The 22,615-nt window shown below is 51.4% G+C and overlaps 1 protein-coding gene across 1 annotated transcript; it reads left to right on the forward strand.

Annotated features, from left to right (window-relative positions):
* Nucleotides 1–166: 166 nt before the first annotated feature.
* Nucleotides 167–22,386, forward strand: KLF16 (KLF transcription factor 16). Its single transcript, XM_021009026.2, has 2 exons — nt 167–1,004; nt 19,938–22,386. The coding sequence occupies exons 1-2, from the start codon at nt 467–469 to the stop codon at nt 20,243–20,245; spliced, it is 846 nt and encodes a 281-aa protein (XP_020864685.1). The 5' UTR covers nt 167–466; the 3' UTR covers nt 20,246–22,386.
* Nucleotides 22,387–22,615: the final 229 nt, after the last annotated feature.

Genomic DNA, 22,615 nt, shown 5'->3' on the forward strand with positions numbered 1-22,615 from the left:
GAGGGGCGTTACCCCTTCCCGGGCCCACGTGGAGAGGGGGCCGAGGGGGGCGGGGCGGCCAGTAGCGACCCGAGGTCGGGGGCGTTTCCCCCTCTCTTCCCCCTTCCCCTGGGGGCCATTGTGCCGCCGCAGCGGGAGTGGGACGCGCGTAGGGGGGCGGGGTCGCCCCTCCCCTCGCCTCCCCCCACCAGAGGGGGCGCACGCGGTGGCCCGGCCCCCCTCCCTCTGGGCGGGTCCCCTCCCCGCCCCCGCGGTCTCCGGTGCGTCAGGGGCGCGTCAGTGAGTGAGCGCGCGGGGCGGGCGGAGCCGGAGAGAGCGGAGCGCGGAGCCGGAGGGAGAGAAGGAGGGACCGGCCGGCGGCGGCAGGGACAGGCGTGGGCAGCAGCGGCGACAGCGCGAGGGCTTTAGCTCGGGTCTCCCTCTCTCACCCTCGGTCTCCCCGCCTGCCTGGCGCCCAGGGGCCGGCATGTCGGCCGTGGCCTGCGTGGATTACTTCGCCGCCGAGTGCCTGATGTCCATCTCCACGGGTGCCGTGGTGCACCCGGCGGCCCTGCCCCGGCCCGAACCCCCGCCCCCGGCCCCGCCAGCCCCGGATCCGCCGGCCCCGGGGGACTGCAGCCGGGAGGACCTGGAGGTGCGCGAGGCTCTGCAGGCGGCCGCGGCGCGCGGGGGCTCCCCGGCCCCGGGCCCCGGCCCCGCCGAGCCCCCCAACTTGCTGGCGGTGGCTAACATCCTGACGGACCTGCGCGGGCCGCGCCCCGCCTCGGCTCACTCGGAGAGCGGCAGCAGCACCTCCTCCTCGTCCTCGTCCTGCTCCTGCAACGGGGACCCCGACGGCGCCCCCCCGGCCGGCCCGCCCGCCCCCACGGCCGCCGCCCACGCCGCCTCCCGCCGCTGCCACAGCCCTTCACCTCCCAGCAAGCGCCACCCGTGCCGCTTCGAGGGCTGCTGCAAAGTTTACGGGAAGTCCTCCCACCTCAAGGCGCACATGCGGACGCACACAGGTGAGAGCCGCCCCCCCACCCCCGCCTATCTAGTCACTTGCCATCCCCGCATGTTCGCCTTCCCCTAGGCTCTCCTCCCCCCTTGGCCTGGGACCTGCTGCCCCGCTGCACCCGGCTGGCCCCTGGGCTCCGCTCGGCGCTCTCTCCCTCATATCCATTCCCTCCCCTCTTCTCCGCAGGTTCGCTTGTCGCCACCCTCTCTCCGTGCACCCCGCCGCTGGCAGTCCCATCACCCCAGTTCAGTTCGCCTTCGCGCCCCTCGGTCTATGCCCCCGCCCCCCCATCCTGGGCCCTCGATTCCCCCTGTCCGCCCTCCCCCTAGCACCATTGCTTCCCCTCCCCCCCTCCGAACCACCCCTTCCCGGCTCCCTGACCCTCCTCTCCCTCGGGGGTCCCCCGCCTTTGTTCCCCGCCAGCTGGGGGCTGGGTGGGGGCGGTTTGGGGGGGAGGGAGAAAGGTCGGGAGGCGGGATTGGTGATTTTCCACGCGGCTTCTACTCTCCTCCCTCCCAACCCCCCTCCCTGCGGGGGCGGGCACAGTTCGGTCTTCTGGGGGCGGGGAGCCCGGGTTAGGTGGCGGTGGGTACCCAGTGTGGCCCCCGCGGGCTCGCGTGGCCCCGGCTTTGTGTGGGCGTGGGTGGGGACCCCGCCCCCACGCGGTTCCCCCCTTCTAGCGTTTCCTGAGACGCGGGATTGGGGGGGGTCTCTTTGCTCAGATTAATGTATATGTGTGTATGGGGGGGGACACTAATAAGTTTGTTACGTGGGTGCGATTGGCGCGACCCCCGCCCCCGCTGCTGCCCGCCGAGTCGAGGGGAGGGGAGGGGACTCGGGTGGGCGGCGCCCAGGGAGCCGGCTGGGAGCGCGAGGTTGGCACAGCGCCCTGCGCGGGGCCGGGGGGGGGCGGCGGGCGGGCTGGCAGGCGGGCGGGCAGCACTTGAGTGGGGAAGGGGAGGCTGGGAGGCGGTGGACTCCAGAGTCTGTACTGGGGGCGGGGGGGGGCGTGGGACGCCTGTCCTCCCAGCTGATCCGCTCAGCCTGCGGCCCCTCCCCGCCTCCTTTTCCCTCCCCTCCTCACTAGGTCCTTCGGGCTGGTGGGGGAGCGGGAATGGAGGGGTGGGGCCATGGAGGCTGGGGGAGGATCTGAAACTGCTGCCTGAAGTTGGGGGGGGTTAACCCAAAACCCATTTTACATTTTAAGCCTTCTCGGATTGTGTCTTTTCAAATATGTGGTGATCTTGTTTGGGTGGGGCTGAGCAGCCTGGGAGACACCAGGTGGAGAATGTTTGACTTAGGGGCTGGGGGAGTTGGGGGTGGGGGATGAGGCGGCTGGTGTAGAACCTGAGCCCTGGAAGGGAGCTTTGAGATCCATCTGGTAGGGCCTTCGTTTTACAGGTGAGGATTCAGTCCCGGAGGGAAAGGGAGGAATTTGCCCTAGGCCCTTTGACCCCCAAATTCATTGCCCTTCCATCTGTACTAGGCTACCTAGCATCTTACATGTGTGTTGATGGAATCGTTTCCTGTTGCATTTACTTGTGTGGCATATCCTCCCAATAGACTATGAACTCCCTAAGCCAAGGACCTGACTTCTCTTTCTGTATCTTGTCCATAATCCCTTACAATGCTTTGAATATAGTAGAAATTGAAGGAAGTCTAGGCCCAGAGAGAGCTGGTGACTTGCCCAGGGTCACACAGTGTCACTGGCGGGGCACTGTTCTATATCGGTCCTTTATTAGTGACAACTACAGCGTCATAGATTTAGTGCTAGAACTAGACCTTGTTTTCAGTCCAACCTTCTTACTTTATAGTTGGGGAAGCTGAGGCCTGAGGGGTTGTGACTTGGTCAAGCTCACACTGGCTAGTAAGTAATCACGGACCGGATTTGAACCCACGCCCTCTGACTCCAAAACTAATCTTATGGGGAATTTTTTTTTTCCTTTCCACCCTTCCCCTTAAGGTTTTGATTTTATCTTGGGATCTTAGCATACTTAACCTGCCTCTGCATATTTCCCCCTACAAGAGAATCAGCTCCATGAGGGCAGCCTCCTGCCTCTTGGTTAAACTTCATCTCTTTCTCAATAATCTGGAGAAATGGAATGGATACTCCCTTGCAGGGATTGTTTCATTTTGGTCTCGGGATGATCCCCAGTGCCTGGGCACATAGTAGATGCTTACATGCTTGCTTATTCATAGAGTAGACACTTAAGAGTTTAAGTGAACATAGTTTTTTCCCCAGGGCTTTTATTTTATTTATTTATTTGTTTGTTTGGGCGATTGGGGTTAAGTGACTTGCCCAGGGTCACACAGCTAGTAAGTGTCAAGTGTTTGGTCTGAGGCCACATTTAAACTCAGGTCCTCCTTACTTCAGGGCCGGTTCTCTATCCACTGTGCCACCTAGCTGCCCCCCCAAAGGCCTTTAGAACAAAGAATGCTGAATGTTGGGAGAGCTTAAATGGGACCCTGGACACTCTCATCATTTTATAAATGGGGAAACTGAGGCCCTTAGAAGGGAAAGGACTTGCCTAGGGTCACAAGGTTAGTGATCAAGTTTGAGCAAATCCTTTTCCTTCTTTGGCAGTGAGGACGCAGGGACCTCCCCAATTTCTCCTAAGAACATCCAGGGACAATAAAAAAAGGGAGGGGGCTAATAGAACCTCCCCCCCTTAGGGGGGGTGTAGATATACGAGTTCTTTGGTGGAGGGCACTCAAACCCTCAAGAGTTGGAAGTGGGTCCCTGAGAAGCTGCAATCAACCTCAGGATCGCAAAGGCACACCCTGGACCTCCATCCTCCTGACTTGGAGGTCCCTTAGGCTTTCTGCCCACTGCTACTGCCTTTCCCTTGTTCTCTTTTGACTTCCCTGTTCGTAGCGTGGAAGAGAGGTAAAGAAGTTGGGACGGGAGGGGAAGGGCTCTGCCATGAACTTGGCCTGACTTTAGGGTCTGCCTTCCTGTTCTCCCTTCAGCCAGCCCTCACTTACAGTCTTGGGAGGAAAGTAACATTGAATAGTGAGGTTATCTCTAGTAACACCCAGATGAAAGATGATAAGTCATGCATCTATATTGGGCAGAATCCTGCCTGGGTGACCATAATTGTTACTTAACCTCTCTGGTTTCTTCATCTATAAAATGAGTAGATTGAACTAGGTAATCTGTAAGGTCTCGTCCATCTCTTAGTGTACAAAATTATGAAACTCTAATGAAGGAGGCAGGGAGTCTTCTACCGTTTCATAGAAGGGCCAGTCGTGGCTCCTAGAATCATAGGTTTAGAGATGGAAAGGGCCTTTGAGGTCAGTGAGTCCAGCTCCCTCGATTTACAGATGAGGGAGGGAGCTGAGTTGCAGAGGTTTTAAGTGACTTGCCCAAGGTCATACAGCTAGTAAGTCTCTAAGACAGGATTTGAATCCAGGTCTCCATGACTGAGTTTCGATGTGTTATTTACTATACCTCCTAGTAGAAGCAGAGTACTTGTTCATAGTTACCTGGGTCAGGCAGAAGCCTTGCTGGAAAGTCTGTGCCCTTACCACTACACTCTGGTGTTAAATGGTGCCATATGGGGCTCAGAAGAGTAAGATCACCCCCCACACACACACCACATACACACACTCACTGAGTTGGAAAGGTGTCAAGTTGGGCTGCAATGAAAAGGTGGTACTGCTCCTGCCTGATCCTCCCTCTCCTCTCTAGAATGTTGTTTGTGAGGGCTTCGGGAAGGGTCTTTCCCACCTTCTCCCTGTAGGATGTGGAGGGCTAGAGCTGCTTATGGCAGCAAATGGAAACACGTGTGAGTCAGGGATGACTCTCTGAGTTCCCCCCATTTGCACTTTATAGAGGCCCAGAGTGAAACTTGCTTCAGTAGATACATAGTCTGGGGTGACAGAAGAGTTCTGGACTATTGGGAGCCAGATGCAATGAGTTTAGATTCCCCTTCTGCCATCCCCTAGCTGGGGGACCTTGGGCAGGTGAATCAGCTTCTTTGGGCCTCAATCCCTTCATCAGTGAAATGAGGAGACATTAGACTGGATGGCTGCTGAGGGCCCTTTGGATTCTAGATGGACAAGAGAAAAGGTGGGATGAAAGGGAGAGAGGGAGCCTTCCTTTGCGTTGTGTTGTGGTGGAAAGAACTCCAGTTATGCAATCTGAAGACCTTCATGACCTTGGGCAAGTCTCTTCCCTTTCAAGCCTCAGTTGCCTATTTATAAATGAGAGGTGTTGGACTCTTAGGACCATGGTAGAAGGTCTCTAAGGGCCCTTCCAGCTCTAAATGCCATGATCCCCTTAGTTGAAAGATGAGGCTTTGTTGTAGCTTGTTTTCTACCTCCCTTTGGGCATCGAGGTGGTGCATGATAGAGTGATGGGCTGTGATCAGGAAGACTTCTTCCTGAGTTCAAATCTGGCCTCAAACATCCTAGCTGTGTGACCCTGGGAAAGTCACTTTACCCTGTTTGCCTCAGTTTCTTCATCTGTAAAAATGAGCTAGAGAAGGAAATGACAAACCACTCCAGTATCTTTGCCAAGAAAACCCCCAATGGGGTCACAAAGAGCTATGAGTGAAAAACCACTAGAGACCAGAGAGAGTTCCCATCCCCTTTCAGCTCAGATTCCCTTAGTAGTGTTAACAGTCCTTTGCCAATTGTCCATGAGTCCAGATGATATACCCTATGTAGATCAAGAGTAGAGAATGTTCTTTTTTTCTTTTGCATCAGGTGAGACTGGTATCCCTGGCATCTTGGCTTCAGGGATAGAGGAGATGGGCTCTTGGGGGTGGGGTTGGGAGGGCAGGAATGAGCTCCTAGCTGGCATCCAGCCCACAGGCTCGTAGAATTTTAAGGCTGAGAGGGACCTTAAAGACCATCTAGGCCAGGGGTTCTTAACTTGGGGAGACTGAATTTTTTTTAAAAAATTGATAATTATTTCAGTATAATTGGTTTCCTTTGTAATCTAACAATTTTTAAAAAAGGCATTGAAAGACATCATGCTGAGAAGGGGTCCCTATACTTCATCAGCCTGCCCAAGGTGGTCCTGATTCAAAAAAGGTTAAGAATTTCCTGCCCTAATCCAACCCCCTTCCTCTTATAGATGGGGGTGAAATGACTTGCCCAAGTTCCCTGAGTTGACAGGGTTGGGATTTGAACCCCAGGCTTGCAAACTGCAAATCCAGCTTGCTTTTCCTTGTACTGTGATCACTTACTCATCACCTCATTACTTTCTAGGCCTCACTTTCCCCAGTTCAGTGATCTTTGGGTGTTGAGTTGGTTTTCTTTTTTTCCCTCTTGTAAGGAGAGAGAGAGTAGAGAGAGAGAGAGAGAGAGAGAGAGAGAGAGAGAGAGAGAGAGAAGAGAGAGAGAGAGAGAGAGAGAGTGAGTGTGAGTGTGTGTGTGTGTGTGTGTGTGTGTGTGTGTGTGTTGTGTTTTCTAGCTTTCTTTAGCAGTGTGCATCAGGAGCCCAGCCTGGGTGGGGGTGAACTGCCAGGGCCCTAAGGAAATTTCAGGGCCCCTCAGAATATAGCTGAATGGATTCCTGGACTCTGAGTCAGGAGACCAGAGTTTCAGTCCTGGCTTGGCCATTAATGTGACCTTGGGGAAGTCCACAAGATCATCTGGCCCGACCTCTCTATTTTATAGGGAAAACCAAATGGCCTAAACTTCACTTGACCATTGCCTGAGGTTACACAGATCGAATCCTACAGGGGACCTCAGACCGTTTAACCTAATACCTCTGGGCCCCTACACCACTTGACTGAGGAGAAAGCAGGCCCTAAGAAGGGAAGGGGATTCGTCCCCTGGGAGTTAATGGCCAATCCTGGAGTAGATCCCAGGCCTGTGTCTCCAACCTCCATTTTGGACTGGGGCTGTTGTTTCTTTTGGCAGGCAGGATGCTAAGATCCGTTCCTGGGTCTGACGCTTGGCAGCTTGTATGATTGAGGAGGTCACTTCTCTTTGTCAGTTTCCTTATCTGTACAGTGGGGCCAATGATAACCCTTTCCCTTCCTACCTCACAAGATTGAAGGGTACCTGGGCCTCCTGAAAGATATTCTTCTCTCTCCTTCCTCCACCCACCACCTGCAGCCTCCCTGGGGCTCAGAGACCTTTCATGGTGCACTGACTCCTAGTTCTGTTCCATATTGACCAAGTGCCAATACCCCACCAAGTTAAGTACTGCCTGCCTGGAGGTGAGACTGGCTTTAAGACCCGGAAGGAAAATTGTACAGTTTAGAGGGAAATTTTTTTCCCCTTTTTTTTCTTCCCCTCTCCCCCACCAGGTGGTTTCTTCTAGGGCCCCTGCAGGAGGGGTAAAGGGGGGGGAGATAATTGGGTTAATTGCCATTGGGAAGTGGGGGAAGTGCTAGACCCCCTTATTTGTTTGTGTCTGGCTTTGCAGGCCTGTCTGGATGCCTAAGAGGGGAGCTCTAGGGAGGGAGGCTGGGAGGCTAGTCATGGAGGGTCTGGGAGTTCCCGAGGAAGGATTAGAGGGGTGGGTGGGTGGAGGATGTTAGGTAAGAATGGATGTTGTGACGCTTGATGAAGGAACAGGTTTGTCCTAGAGAGCACCCTGTGTCAGCGGGGAGGGGTCCTTGGGTTCAGTCAGCTGGCCTTCCTTGACTTGACAAACCATAGCTCACATTTCATAGCAGCTTTTCAGTTAGATTTTGCCTCAGCAACCTGCCTTAGGACCCCCCCCCCAAGAAGGCTGTGTAAGCATTGTTACCCCATTTTGAAGCTGAAGAAACTGAGGCTCAGAGTGGTTAGGTGACTTGCCCATATCTGAGACCTGATTTGCAGTTGAACAGTTTTTTTCCCACCTTGTGAGGGTATTAACTTACGCACTGCCCACCCCAGCATCTATCAGTTACTCTTCACTATTTCTAGAGAGGCAGCAAGAAACCTGGGTTCACATCCTTCCATTCCCTCTTGCTACCTGTGTGTCCTTGGACAAATTACTTGTCCTCTCTGAAAAACAAGGAGAAGGTCAGATCAGATGGACCTCTAAGGTCTCTTCCAACCTTAAATCTAAGAAACTGTGATCCCCATAGTAGAGAAGAGGAAGAAGCTAGCATCTAGATAGCACCTTAAGGTTTGCAAATATTATCTCATTTGGGCTTCACAGCAACCCTTCCAGATAGGTAGTGGAAAGAACTCCAGATACAGCATCAGAAAGATCTCTGTGACCTTGGGCAAGTCTCCCACTTTCTGAGCCTCAGTTTCCCCATCTGTCAAGTTAAACTGAGAGGTTAAGTGACTTGCCCAAGGTCTCACAGTTAATGAATGCTGGAGACAGGCTTCCTCAGCTTCCTCACTCCAGGTCCAGTGTTCTGTCTGTTTGCTGGGCTCTAGTTCTCCTGGGTGTCTGCTCCTTTTTGGCTCCTGCTGCTCTAGGACTAGGGGCTAGAGCCCAGGGGTGGACTCCCTAGCTCTGCCCCCCATACAGTTTGACCTTGGACAGCTGCTTAGCTTCTTTTCCTCATCCGGGAAATGTAATGGTGGAGCAGCACTAGGGTTGGTGGTTTCTGAGGGTCCTCCCTACCAGGCCTTTTCTGGAAGTCAGGGTGGTGGTAGAGGCTGAGGCCTCCTGGAAGGCCGAGTTTCACGGTCTGTAAAAATGGGGCTTGTGATTGTATCATAACAACCACCCGTCTCAGGGTTTGTTGTGAGGATCGAGTGAGATATTCTGTGTAAAGTGCTTTACACACCTTAAAGGGCTATCTATGTACAATTACTTTTATTATTATTGTCATCATTATCATCATCATCTTAGGATTTAGGCAAGTGAGGCTAGACTCAGGCTTCAGCCTAGTCCCCTATTTGGGACAGCCCTGCCTCTCCTCCAGGCCCGGGTCCTGCTTGGCTGTCTCTGGAGAGAGAAGTTGGGCCTGGTACTCGGGCTTTGGGAGCCTGGTGCCCTTCTCTCATTGGCCCCAGATTCCCATGGCTCCTGAAGTGCCTTCAGTCCTCAGGGCAGAGGTTCAGGCCAGGCAAGGCCAGGTACTGATATCGATTCTCCAAGGTGGGGCCTGAATGTTCTGGGGGCAGTGCCAGGCTGAGCTGAAGCTGAGGCCCTAATCAGGGTGGGTGTCTGGGATGGGTGGAGGCCCTGCCAGAGAATAGCTAGTTGGTCATCTTCCGCCCATCTAGGCAGTTGTAAATGCTTTCTCCCCTCCCTCCCTCAAAACTTGAATTTTGGGTGTAGAAAGTTGGGAGTGATGAGCTGTGCCATCTTAGGGCACTAGCAGGTGCCTGATAAATAGAAGGCCTAGGTGCCTGGCCCACTTCTGTTATTGACTAGTTGGACCATCACTTAACTTCTGAGCCTCAGTTTCCATACCTGTAAAATGGGACTAGTCCTACTCCCACTGCTTATTTTGAGTATGCTTTGTACTCTAAGTGGGGGCAGCTATCACTCTGCTTCTGCTCAGCTCTTTGTTGTAAATGCAGGTTGAATGAATTAGTGGATGAATGGAAAAGGTCTCTGACAGTCTGTTTTTCGGGTTTGTTCATTAGTTTCTTGGAGGGGTAGGTGGTGATTGGCATGTTTCTTTGGACTTGGGAGTGTCTTGCCATCCTCTAAATGGGGGAGATAAGTCCTCTCTTTTTCTTTATACTGAGCTTCCCTGATAAGACGGGGGGGGGGGGGTGGAGGGGAGTGAGCAGCTGCTTTTAATAACAGAGCGTCATTAGGGTAGCCCATGGATTCATTTCTGGAGTCCCTTCAAATTCTCCAGAAACTAGGCAGGGTCTTGGTGGGAGAATGAGAAAGGGAGTGTTTAGGAAGTAGGAGACCTTGTATTCTAGATAGCCTTTTTCCCTCTATTGAATAAGGTCACAGGCTCCCTCCACTCCTGCCCCTCACCTTCCTGCAAAGGGAAAGGAATGAGCATTTTTCTAGTGCCTGCCAGGCATTGCAGTAAGTACTTATACAAATATCTCATTTTATCCTCACAAAAACCCCCAAGACGTTGGTACTATTATTAGCCCCATTTTTACAGTTGAGAAAATCGAGGCAGGCAGAAGTTTAAAGACTTCCCTAGGATCACACAGCTAGGAAGTGTCTGATGACTGAAGGCCCAGTTTTCTATCCACTGCATCACCAGCTGCTTCTAAAAGACAAAAGGGGAACTACGGTTCACTTTCCTCTAGAGTTAAGAGTCTGTAATCCCCTTTTCAAAAGGAGAGACTTTCTTGAAGAAGAAATTTTCTATGAAACTTAGGAGATTCCCCACTTCTGCCCACTTTACAGATGAGGAGACTGAGACCCAGAAAGGTTATTTGTCCCGGGTCACAGAAGGCTGAGCTCAGCGCTTCCTTCACTGGCCTTTGCTGCCTGTCCTGGGTTAAGTTGACCACAAGGACTGCACCTGGGGAAAATGGGTAGAGGGAATAAAACCCCTCCTTTTCTACCCCAATCTGATTATCTCTCTGCTGAGCTAGGTTGAGATATTGGGGCCTGACTCCTCCCAGTGTGTGGCCCTTGGGGAATGGCTTGTACCTGACACTCATATGGTGGTCCGGAAGGGCCCCTTCCGCTTCAGGGTGTCCCCCTGTTTTTCATCTACTTGGTATAAGTTTGGCCTGTATTCCCAGGAAGCCCCCCATCATAAAATCACCACCTTATAGTTTAGAGACCGGCTAATCCAACTGCTTCAGTGTTCACTTGGGGAAACTGAGGCTTAAGTACCACTTTAAGCTGTACAAAGCACTTTCCTCTTTTAAAAGCCTAAACTTGTGAGATTAGGCCATTCCTACATCTCCTGCCTTTGGATAACACAGTAGCAGGGCATGGCCTTGGAATCAGGAATATCTGAGTTTAAAGCCTATCTCTGATCCTTGCTAGCTGTGTGACCCTGGGTAGGTCACCTTCTATCATGCTGAGGCCCTTTGTAAACTTAGAAATAAAAATTTCACATTCCTCATGGGATCATGATTAGGGTCAAATGAGAAAATAGATTTAAAATGCTTTGTAAACTTTAAAAGCACAGTATCAATGCCAGCTGTTAGCATTCTCATTCGATAGAGTTCCTGTCCTCATGGAGCTTACAGTCCAGTAGCAGGATGAAACTGTCATGCATAGTGCTGCATAAAAGGCACATATTGAAGTGGCAGACCAAGGGATATGGGGGTGGGGTGGGGTGGACAAGACCATACCCACAGGGACAAGGTGGTTTCCTGGACAAGACGGAATTTGAGTGAGGCTTTTGGAGAACTGGTGAGAATTTTGTAGGTGAGGAGGGAAGAGAGTATTCCAGGCCCAAGGAACTGTGTTAATGAGAGGGTGGTGAGTTCTGAGGATGGAAGACAGTTAACCAGAATCAATGACGTTGGCTGGGACATCAGGCCTAGGAAAGGGGGTCAGAGCAAGAGAGGAAGCTGGAAATGGGAGGTGGTACTAGATTGTGGAAGGCCCTGAATGCCAAGCCAAAACAAGTCTGCATTTGATTCCTTTGGCAGTTAGGAGCCATGGAAGATCTTGGAGTGACACTTAGTCAAATCCTAGGCCTTTTCCTCAAGCTTCCTGAGGCAGGTCTTCCTCTTCCCCCCCCCCCCATACACACAGGCTATGTGGTATGAAGTGAAGGGGAGGGCTATCTATTTTTTGGAAGTTGGGGTCTTGGAATGTAGAGTTCTGGTTGGCCCATGTTTGAATCTAGATGTTGCCCCTTAGCAGCTGGGCAGTCCTCCTTGGGCCTCCTTTTTACCCCTCTGTAGAAGGGGTCACCAAATTCCTATGATCTTAAGATGAGGAAAGTGTAAAGGGAATGAGGGTCTCCATCATGGAGCTGAGACTTTATTCAAGCAGAAGAATCTGGACTTAACGGCTCATCTCCCACAGATGTAAGAGGCCTGAGAGGACATCTTGTCCACCTGGACCTGAAGATCTTGCTCCTTCCCCACCTCCACAACATTCCTGATGGTTTCTCAGCCCTCGGTGGGGAGCTCACTACCTCCAGAAAGAGCCCTTTCTCTTTCTTCCTTAGTACTCTGATAGAGGGTTTGTTTTTGTTATTTGAGTGGAAATCTCCCTCTGCTCCTTCTGTCTATCCCTTGGTCTAAGCTTAGATCTCTGCCCTTGAGGGCAATGTCAAGGTCCCCCTTTCTCCCTCCTCCTTCCTTCAAGACTCCTGGGTTTGTGTTATCACGATGAAGCAGTTCTAAAGTACTGTCACATCACCTGACTCAAATCTATTCTCCAATCACTCTTCTTATAGATGAGGAAACTGAGGCTCAGACAGGGAAAGTGATTTTGCCAAAGTGTGGAGTGACTCCTTTTCTGGACGTCCAGGGCCCTTGTCCAGACGCCCCTTCTTCTGCAGGGGCTGATGTCCATCTGTGTCCTAACTTAGCTCTGTCTGAGCTCTAGCCCACCATTTCCTCCTTAAATGGCAGTTGGTTGTGGATTGGGGGGGGGGACCTGGTTGGGTTAGCCTCTGGGAGCTAGGAGCTGGAGAGGAGAGGATGGCTATGTTTCCAGGGACTCTTCCCTTTGAGCCTAGACTGGAAGGCCTAGGGAGCAGGGGAGGGGGTGCAGGAACTACTGGTTTGTTTAGACTGTGCTGGGCCCCTGCTTCCAGAGCATGGGGGAAAACGTGAGCCTGGAGGTAGGAGGAGGGGCAGGAGGCAGGGGGCTGGGGGGGGGGGGGGGCGACGACCACGGGACATTCTCCCTGTTTTGTCTGCTCACGTACGTGCTGCTGCTCTGTTCCCAGCCGGGCCTTGTTCCCAACTTGAAACCCTCACACATCCTGTCCCCCAGTGTCTCTCCCCTCCCCTTCCTCCTCTCCTTGACTCTCTGCCTCTTGCTACCTGACCCAGCTGGAGAGGGCCTATCTCGGAGATAGAGCCTGCTGCTGGTTTCAGCCAGGAACAGGGGGTGCTATGGCACAGCCCCCACCTGGGGAGCCCGTGGATAGCCTCCAAAGAGTGTTCCTCTTTCCCCGTCCCCCATCACAAACCAGGCCTGGGAACAGGGAAGTAGCTAGCCTCGTCAAAATGAAAGTGAAAATGCAAGTATGGCCTGGCCTGGGCTCCCCCCCCATGTCCCTTCTTCACCCCACACCCCAACTTGAGTGAGTGTTTGCTTGTGCAAATGTTGGAGAGACGGAGGGGAGGACCCTGCCAATCCTCACAGGTCCACCTTGCCCTCAGCTGCAGCTGTGGCCAAGGCCAAGTTTATGTACTTATGCCACTGCCCTAGTTCTGGGACTGAAGTTTTTACCCTGCTTCCTTTTCTGAGCTCAGGTGAGAGAGCTGAGCAGGCAAATAAGCAGGTTCCTTGTGGATCCCTTTGAAAAGAGGGGATGAAGGAGCCTCTGGGAAAAGGAGAGAGAGAGGTTGTGTGTGTGTGTGTGTGTGTGTGTGTGTGTGTGTGTGTGTGTGTGTGTGTGTATGTTTACCCAGGTAACCTAGAAGCAACTAGATGGCTCAGTGGATAGAGCAGCTGACCTGGAGTCAGGAATAACTAAGTGCAGAATCAGCCTCAGGCACCTACGAGCTGTGGGACCCTGAGCTGCTCACTTGACCTCTGTCTGCCTCCGTTTCCCCATCTATAAAATGGGAGTCATAATATCATTTGCTTTTCAGGGTTGTTGGGAGAATCAAATGAGATAACATTCGTAAAGTGCTTTGCAAACCTTAAAAGATTTATGTAAATGGTAGCTGTTAGTATCATTAATGTGAGAATTGTTATGACCATTTAACAGTTGAAGAAACTGAGGGATCAGAGTGACTCAATGACTTCAGAATATCTTTGAAGGAGCCTTAGAGATCATCTAGTCTAAGTCCATACCTGGCCCAAGAATTGGTTTAACAGCATTGCCCTAAATGGCGACTCATAACCTCTCCTGGATAATCCTTTGCAAAGCCGTGGCCAGGTCTCAGTACTTTCTGAGTGATGGATAGCTCTTATTGTTCAGGAGGTTTTCCTTCCATTGACCCTAAATCAGTCTCTGACGGCTCCTAGTTTTGCCCTCTGAGGGTCTTCAGATCCTCCTTCTGGAATAAAGTTCTCACATCCTAACCTCTTCTGCCCACCCCTCTTCTTTAGGCTTAGGAAACAGGCTCAGAGAGAATTGAAGTGACTTAACCCAAGGTCACACGACCTACTAGGAAGTGTCCAAAGTAGGTTTAGATCATTCTGATTCCAGGTTCACATGCTGTTTGCTTCCCCGGGCTCGAGATGTGGTTTGAAGAGGACACAAGGGATCCCCCACCTCCAGACACTGCCCTTCCCTTGAGGCTCAGGAAAGTCAAGTGACTTGCCCAAAATCCCATGGCTTCTGAGTGGGAAACCTAGGGTAGCATTAACCTTTTTTTTTTTTAAAGCTTTACCTGTCACACTCTTGACTCACTAAAATCTCCAGAGTTGGAACTGTTATTTAATTAATATCTTCATCCATCCTCTGTTGGTAAAGTTGACTATTTAAACCCAGGGGCAGAGTTTTACATTTGTTCTATTAAATTTCATCTTATTGACTTCAGCCCATTGGAGGCCAATGACTTGCCCACAGTTACTCAGCTTATTAGGTGTCAGACCTCATTCATTCCCAAGTGTCTTCACTCTAAGGGTCACCTATACCACATGGCAAAGAAGGGGAAAAGGGGCAGCCCCAAATGAGATCCTAAGAGAGCATCTCGAGTCAGTCACCAGGCCCAGAGCTGCCACTTCCTTCCTCAGCTATCTAGTGGATTTGAGTAGCAAAGCCATTGTTTGTGATGGTTTGAAAGCTTGTGAACTGAAGTCAACAAAAAATTGGAGAAGGGCAGATGTCTCTGTTTCTTCTCTTCCTGTCCTAATATCTCCCCTCCCCACCTCCCAACCTGGGAAAATGATACAGTCTACAAACTATTGGCCAGAAATTTGACTCCAGTTCCCAGCAGCATTGTAGAACATGTTATTAAAGGGATGATCAGTGAACACAGTAGAATAGGTGAAAGAATCATATAGAAGGGGCAGCTAGGTGGTGCAGTGGATAGAACACTGGCCCTGAAGTCAGGAGGACTTGAGTTCAAATCTGGCCTCAGACCAAACACTTGACACTTATTAGCTGTGTGACCCTGGGCAAGTCACTTAACCCCAATTGCCTAAAAAGAAAAAAAATGAAGAATCATATAGAAGAATGCTCTAAATCTCTAAGAAGAGAAATGAAAATTAAGGTTTTACTTAATACCCATGACATTGGCAGAGGTGAGAAAAGATAAAACTGATAAATGTTGGTGAGGCTGTGGGAAAACAGGCACATTAGTTTCCTGTTGGTAGAGCTGTTAACTTGTCCAGCCGTTCTGGAAAGAAAATTTGTAATTAATGCTTTTTGAAATTATTTCTCTGTGTGTGTAGACACACAATCTATAAATATATGTGTGTCTATATAAATAGACACACACATATACATAAATACTTTGGCTCAGCAAATACTAGGCATCTAGTTCAGGGAGAGGTCAAAGACACAGGGAAAGAGCCTCTCTATACAGACATTTTTAGTGACACTTTTCATAGTTGCAAAGAACTGGCAAGAAAGTACTTGTCCATCCATTGGGGGATGGCTGAACAAATTGTGCTACACTGTAAGAAATGGAGAATCCAAAGAAGCTCAGGAAGTACTGTGTTGCCCAGCATAAATGGAAGCGGCAGGACCTGCCTTTAATAAAGGTCAGAGATGCCTCACATTTTCAGACTCTGCCAGTGTGTTTATTTTTTGCTTGACAACCAGCTAGGTGGTACAGTGGGTAGAGAGCTGGGCCTGCAGTCAGGAAGATTTGAGTTCAAATTCAGCCTCAGACACTTCTTAACTGTGTGGTCCTGGGCAAGTCACTTAACCCCTGTCTGCCTGTTTCCTCACCTGTAAAATGAGGCTAAAATAGCACCTGCTTCCCAAGGTGGTTGTGAGAATCATATGAGATAATAATTATAAAGCACTTAGCACAGTGCCCAGCACCTGGCATTCTGTAAATGTTCAGTGTTATTATTATCATCTATTGTACCTGACTTATTCCAGGGGAAAGTTCTATTCAGCAAGGGGTCAGGGAGTTGGAGAGCCTTTCTTTGGGAAAGGACAGTGATAAAAGCATTGATGATAACTTGTTCTTTTAAAGAACAGGTCATGTCAGGATTAACCTTATTTCCTCTCACGGCTGGGTTATAGGACTTAATAGATGAGATGAACTCTGTAGATAGAGTTACCTCGATTTTAGCAAAGCATTTGACAAAATCCCGTGCTGTTCTCAGGGAGAAGATGGTAGACAAGTGGCCTAGAGCAATTAGGTAGATTTGAAACTGGTTAAATACTGGAGAGAGTGAGTTATTAGTTTGATGCCCTTTTGGAAAGAGGTCTCCCTTGGCATACCTGAGAGGTCTCTGCTGGGCTGGGGGCCATTCTACATTTTTCTCAGTCATTCAGAGCAGAGGTGATGCATACACCTGCCCTATTTGCAGATGACACTAGTCTGGCTGACTGGAAGAATCCAAGAGGCTCTGGGTAGCTTAGAACACAGGAGCCTTTTTGCATGTCCTGGTCCCTTTCTCAGAATCAAGTTAAATAAACAAGATCAAATACATAAGATTGCAAAGGAAATCAAATATAGTGAAATACAGTTATCCAGATGTTAAAAAAAATTTTTCATGAAACCACACCCCTCCTAGGTGCCCGCACCCCTCCCCCCCACCTAAGAAGCCCTGGCTGGCCTAGAACAAATCTACTTAGGTGATATTAAGTGTAGTGATAAATGTGTCGAGTGTCCACACTTGGGTTCCAAATATCAACTCCCTAAGCACGATGTGGAGAAGCAGTGGCCAGACAGCTGTTCATCTGAGCAAGATCTAGGGATATTTGTGGAGTTAGGACAAACTCAACATGAATCAACAGTGAGATATTGTAGGAAAGTGGGCAGGACCATGAAGATTCCCCACTGACCCCCTTGTGTGTTGGAGTGAATGTCTTGCTGGGGTATGGCTTGGATGGGAGCTCTTCTGAGGGCTAGCCCCTTCCAGCTCTGAGATTCTGGTATTCTGATTATTCTACCTCAAGACATGATGTCCTGTTCTGGGGCTGGGATTGCCAGGAGAAGCTTTTCAGGAAAGGCGGTCCTTAAGCTAAACCCTCAAGGATGCGTAGGATTTTCATGGGCTAGGAGCAGGAAGGGCGGGAGAATGCACATTCCAAGGGAAGAAGAAAACACCTCCTATTCTGATGGCCATTGGCAGCCATCTATAATGCTTTTTGCCACCCCACCCCCCATTTTGGGAGTAATATCCCCATTTTAAAGACATAGAAAACTTCAGAGAGAGGTCAAGTGACTTGTCCAGGGTCACAAGACTTGTCAAATGCAGCTCTTGGAGAGCACAGGACCCTTGACTCCCATTCCTGGGACCTTGAAGTGGCAGCAGACCTGAATACTATTGAGCATGTTGATTTCAAAAATATCTCTCGTTTCTTCTGCTCCTCTCTCCACATCCCTCCTTTGTGGAGCAGAGAGCCATATGAGCTGGACCTATGGTCAAGAAGTTCTGGCTTCAAATCCTGCCTCTGGCCCTAACTTTCCTCTGTGACTGGAGCCTGAGTTTTCTCTTCTGTGAAAATGGGAACTATTCCAGTAGCACTTCACTCACCCAGGATTGTTGGAATGGAGTGGTTGTTACTAAGCCTTTGTGACTTCCTGTGGCCAGAACCTAATGCTGAGCCCCAGAGATAGGCAGGCTGGGCTGTCTGTCAGAGGGCAGACCATGCCCATGGGGATAGGTCTTCCTGGACCAATGCTCGAAGCTTTTTCAACTTGGGGAGCCCAGCTATACCTGGGCCTCTGCTAGTGCCTCCTTCAGAGGCCCAGGCCTCCAGGATGAGGCATGGGAGGAATCCTCGTTAGAGAACTATTAGTCACAGTGCTGCTGTATTCCATTCTCTTGAGGACCAGTGATTTAGTGATTATGTTTGTGTGGGTCTCTTCAATGGTGCAGATAGCAGCTTCTCAGATTCTCTGGGCAGCCAATGGATATGGGGTCCTAGGTGGCTAATTCCACATTCTCTTTTGTTTGGGGATCTGAGCACTTTGCAGTCCCAGAGGGAAGCTGCTTAGGGAGGAAGTGAGGCAAAGGGTGCTGGTAAAGTAACCCAAGTCCCACTGCTTGGGAGCTTCTCTTTCCCTCTCCCTCTCCCTCCCTCCCCCCTTTCTCCCTCTCTCCCCTCTTCTCCTTCTCTCTCCCCCTTCCCTCCCCCTTTCTCTCCCTCCCTCTCCTCTCTCTCCCTCTCCCCCCACCCCCCTTTCTTCCCCTGTCTCCCTCTCCTCCTCCCTTTCTCTCTCTCTCTCCCTCTCCTCCTCTTCCTCTCTCTTCTCTCTCTCTCTCTTGTCTCTCCCTCTCTTCTCTTCTCTCCCCCCTTCTCTCTCTCTCTCTCTCTCTCTTCTCTCTCTCTCTCTCTCTCTCTCTTTCTCTCTCTCCCCTCCTCTCTCTCTCCCCCTCTCTTCCCCCCCCACTCTCCCCACACACACTCACACATACACACACACACACACCCTTCCTTTCTCCTCCCCCATATCCCTCTTGGAAAGCAAGGACTAATCTAGGCCTGGGGTATGAAGGAAATTGAATTGGTCATGTTAGGCATCTTGTCCCTGTGATCCTGGTTCTTTCCCGTCCTCCTCATTGTGGCTCTTTGGGGGTACAGTGGGGCTGGGAGGGCTCCAGGGGTTGTACGTACGTTGCGTCTGCGTGGGCTGCTGTGGCTGTTTGCTCTGGTATTTTGTGGGGAAGATGGGCTCAGCTCTGTTCCAGTAACCCTGAGGAAAGGAGCAGTGGGCATTAAGGACTCGTCTATCTCTTCAGCACCTTGATGGCCCTGGCTTTTCCCCAACCATAGGGAACATATCCATCCAATGATCAGAGGCAGGACCCATTTTGGGGTAAGTGGGGCATGGGAGGTGATACAGGGAGGTTTGAAGCATGAGATGCCAACTGCAGCTCTGTGTCCTCTGTTCCTGAGCACCCTCACTCCCCACTATACCCCTTCTGCCTGATACTCTCCTTCCTCCCTCCCCACTCTGAAGACCTGTCTGGCTCAGCAACCTTGGCCATCTGGCCTCTGGGAAATCCTCATTCCTAATCTTTGGGAGCTGCAGCTGCTGCTGCTGCCGCCGCCGCTGCCGCCACCACCACCATCATTACTGCCATCAGCCTTGTTCTCCCCCTTTGACCCTTTGAGAAGGGAAGGGGAGAACTGCGGCTGGGAAAAGCCAGCTTCTTGGGGGAGGTACAGAAGATCGTTACCTTAAGGGAATTTAGAGCTCACTTATAATTGTGCAGTGCCACCCCCCCCTCTCCGTTTCATAGAAGATGAAAATGAGCTCCAAAAGTGGGACAGATAGTAAACTGAGTTAGGATTTGAACCCAGGCTTTCCAACTCTAAATTCAGTGCTCTTTCCTTTAAGTCAGTGGTGTCAAACTCAAAAGAAAGGCATTCCTCATGTTAACTTAGCAAACCACAAAATACATTGTGTTGTGTTTTTATTTATTTTGTTAAACATTTCCTCGTTACATTTTAATCTAGTTCAGGCAGCACTTGGGAGTTTTACAGGAGGAACTGACACTCCCCTGTCAGGTGAGGGTGGTAATAGTTTCTGATTCACTTTCCAGGGCTGTACTGAGTTGGGGTTCAGATGGAGGCAGGTCCCTACCTCCAGGTAGGTTTGGAAGTGACCTTAGAAAATAGAATGTCGGAGGGACTAGAAATCATCTCTTCCAGCCCATCCTCTCAGAGGACTTCAGAGGGAAAATGCCACATCTTGTATGGTTGTTCAGCGTCTTGCATTGATAGATAGCATCGGCCAGGATGCCCTCTGAGGGCCTCTCCAGGGGTGAAGGTTTGGGGATGTGGAGGGGTGAAGGTGGATACTGCCCTGGTGGCTGAGAGCTAACCTGGGCAGCTGGTCTCACTGACACATCTGTGCCTTCTCCCCACAGGTGAGCGTCCTTTCCCTTGCACGTGGTTAGGCTGCGTTAAGAAGTTTGCACGTTCAGATGAGCTGGCCCGGCACTACCGGACACACACTGGCGAGAAACGTTTCTCCTGCCCCATCTGCACCAAGCGTTTCATGCGAAGTGACCACCTGACCAAGCACGCTCGCCGTCACCCCACCTTCCACCCCAGCATGATCAAGCGTCAGGGGGCCCGCAGTGTCTCCCCCAGCGATTCGCTGGCCTCTGCCCCCTGCAGCCTGGCGGGCAGCCCCAGCCCCAGCCCAGCCCCCAGCCCTGCTGCCTTCCTCTAGGGGGAAGGGCCTAGGAAGCTGCTGCCACTACCCCTTGTTCTTCCAACATCTCCCCTCACCCCACCTTGGGCCTCCCTGAAGAGCCATCTCCCCCTGGACCTTCTGCGTCTCCTGAAGCTGGCTGCCTCACCAGATGGAGGGGGCCCTCCCTGTGCCCCTTTCAGGGCACAGACTGGGACACCAAGGACTTTCCTTCCCCCTGGGGCCACATGATTTTATATTTTTAACCATCATGCTGATGGGAGGGTGGGAGGGTGGGTATATCGGACCACTGGGGGCTGGGGACAGAGAATAGCACCAGCATTTGCCTGGGAGGGGGGGAAGCTGGGGTTGCTCCCAGCACCCACCCCTCCAGGGTCTCTGCCATCCATTTGGGCCACTGCTTTGCCCCAGGGATTCCCTGAGGGGTGACGGCATGTGGGTGGCTGGGTGATGGGGAATAGCAAAACTAGAACCCCAGTTGTCAGCTGGTTTTTCTGCGTCCTTAAAAGAAGGACTTTCTCCTCCCTTCCCTTTGGAGGGAAAGGGCTCTGGGATTGAGGTTTTAGGGTCAGAATTCTTGGGCCTCTGTGGATATTCTTTTTTTTTTTCCTTTTTAAACCTGTGGAGGCTCCATGGACTCTCCCCAAGGCGAGCCCCCAAGCAGAGCACACATCCCAGGTTGGTGGGGGCAGAGGGGCACCCCCTCCATGCCCGAGCCTTGAAGGCAGCTGGCAACATTGGAGACAGAAAATAATGCTTTCTATTTCTGTACATAGTGATGATGATTATTATTATTAATAATATTTTTTTTAATATTGATTAAATGTGGAATCCAGGTTTGGTGAGAGGCAGACACACAAGGCCATTCCTTTCCTCCCCCTGTACCCCTACAGTGCCTCTCTGCTGGCAGGGTGTCTCAGATGTCTCAGCATGGAGGCCCGGGGACTGGGCAGGAGGTGTGTGGACTGGTTCAGCCCAGAAGGTTGAAGTCTGTAAGTGTGTGTATGTAACATTGCATAGAGCACATAACTTTTGCCGTGGTCCAGCCTTCCATGCCCAGCCCACTGCCCCCAAGGAGTCTTGTCAAGGATGGAGCCTCTTGGGACAAATCTAGCCAGAAATTCGGCCCTAAGGGTCAGAGCAGAGCTTGGAGACCCATCCAGTCATAGTGTCTTCCCAAGCTGGGGAACGGGAGAGTTTGGACTACCAGACCTCAGGGTTTTGCTAAGGTGTAGGGGCTTTTTCCAAGCCCTTTGGTGCCTAGGAAGAGGTTTATTGGACTGAGGATCTGGGAGCCTGACCCACTTTGGGTCACCTCTCTTATCTGTCTGTTGCGGGTAGGACAGTGGCTCAGGGTTGAATTTTGGGGGTGCAGGGAGGCCGTTGCTGCTTGTGGAACCATCCACATACTCCAACTCGTCGTCCTTGGAGGAGAGCCCTTGCCAGCCTCTGGTTTTTATCCTGCTGATGTGGATCATAGTGTTGGAAAGGGGTCTTAATACCCTCATTTAACATTTGGGGAACTAAAGCTTGGAGAGGGGAAAAATGACTTGCCCAAGGTCAAACAGCTAGTCACTTGAATGGCCTGGGATGGTTCCCCCTGCCAGCACTCCCCAAAGCTAGCTTGGTGCAGGCCCCTTGATTCGAGCTAGCTCACTGATGATGTCGAGAACACCCATCAGGCCTGTAGGTGATATAGCTGGTGAAATGACTTGGTGGGCAGGGGCTGGGCCTCTGGGCAGCATCTGTTGCCAGATTCTTCCTTCACCTCCTTATCCTGGGGTTGGCTGGGGTAGGTCAAATGCCCAAGGGAAGCCATTGGAGATGTTCAGGGAAATGGGGGTTTGGGAGCAGGGGGAGGGCAGCCCCCCCACCCCCAGGCAATCTCAGGTGTCTGTGTAGGTTTTGTTTATGTGCAGCAGCTCTGGCCTCCTCCCCCACAAGGGGGCTGATGGCTTTATTTCTGAAGCTGTCTGTATCTCTTGGGGGGAGGGGGGAAGGGAACTATGGAGAGGATGGACTCGGGGTACGACTGTGGCTTCTTCCAAAGAACTAACGATTCAAAGTCAGGCCTGGGTCTGAGGGCTTATATTAAATGGGAGCCCATGCCCTTTGCCCAAGTCACTTCCCCAGGGTTGGCAGAGGGTGAGACAGCTGGATTTTTTCTTCCTTTTTCTACCTGTCTCAGGCAGTGTGCTGGTAGGGCATGAGCCTATGGTTGCCCCCTTATCTTCAGTCTTTCCAGGCTCCTCCCTGTTCTTGGTATGCATGGGGGTAGGAGCTAACCATGATGGGGGGGGCAGGGATCATGCCCTGACTTCCACCCTGCCCCTTCCTGAAGGCTCTTTTAGCCTCCTTCCTACTCATGGTCTTGCGACAGCCAATCAT

This window comes from Phascolarctos cinereus, unplaced genomic scaffold (assembly GCF_003287225.1).
Source record: "Phascolarctos cinereus isolate Bilbo 61053 unplaced genomic scaffold, phaCin_HiC Scaffold_4;HRSCAF=312, whole genome shotgun sequence".
Classification (NCBI taxonomy): domain Eukaryota; kingdom Metazoa; phylum Chordata; class Mammalia; order Diprotodontia; family Phascolarctidae; genus Phascolarctos; species Phascolarctos cinereus.

Coding starts and splice junctions, on each gene's coding strand:
- KLF16 (XM_021009026.2), top strand. CDS start 467: ATGTCGGCCGTGGCCTGCGTGGATTACTTCGCCGCCGAGTGCCTGATG. Junction 1,005..19,937: donor GCACATGCGGACGCACACAG/GTGAGAGCCGCC, acceptor TTCTCCCCACAG/GTGAGCGTCCTTTCCCTTGC.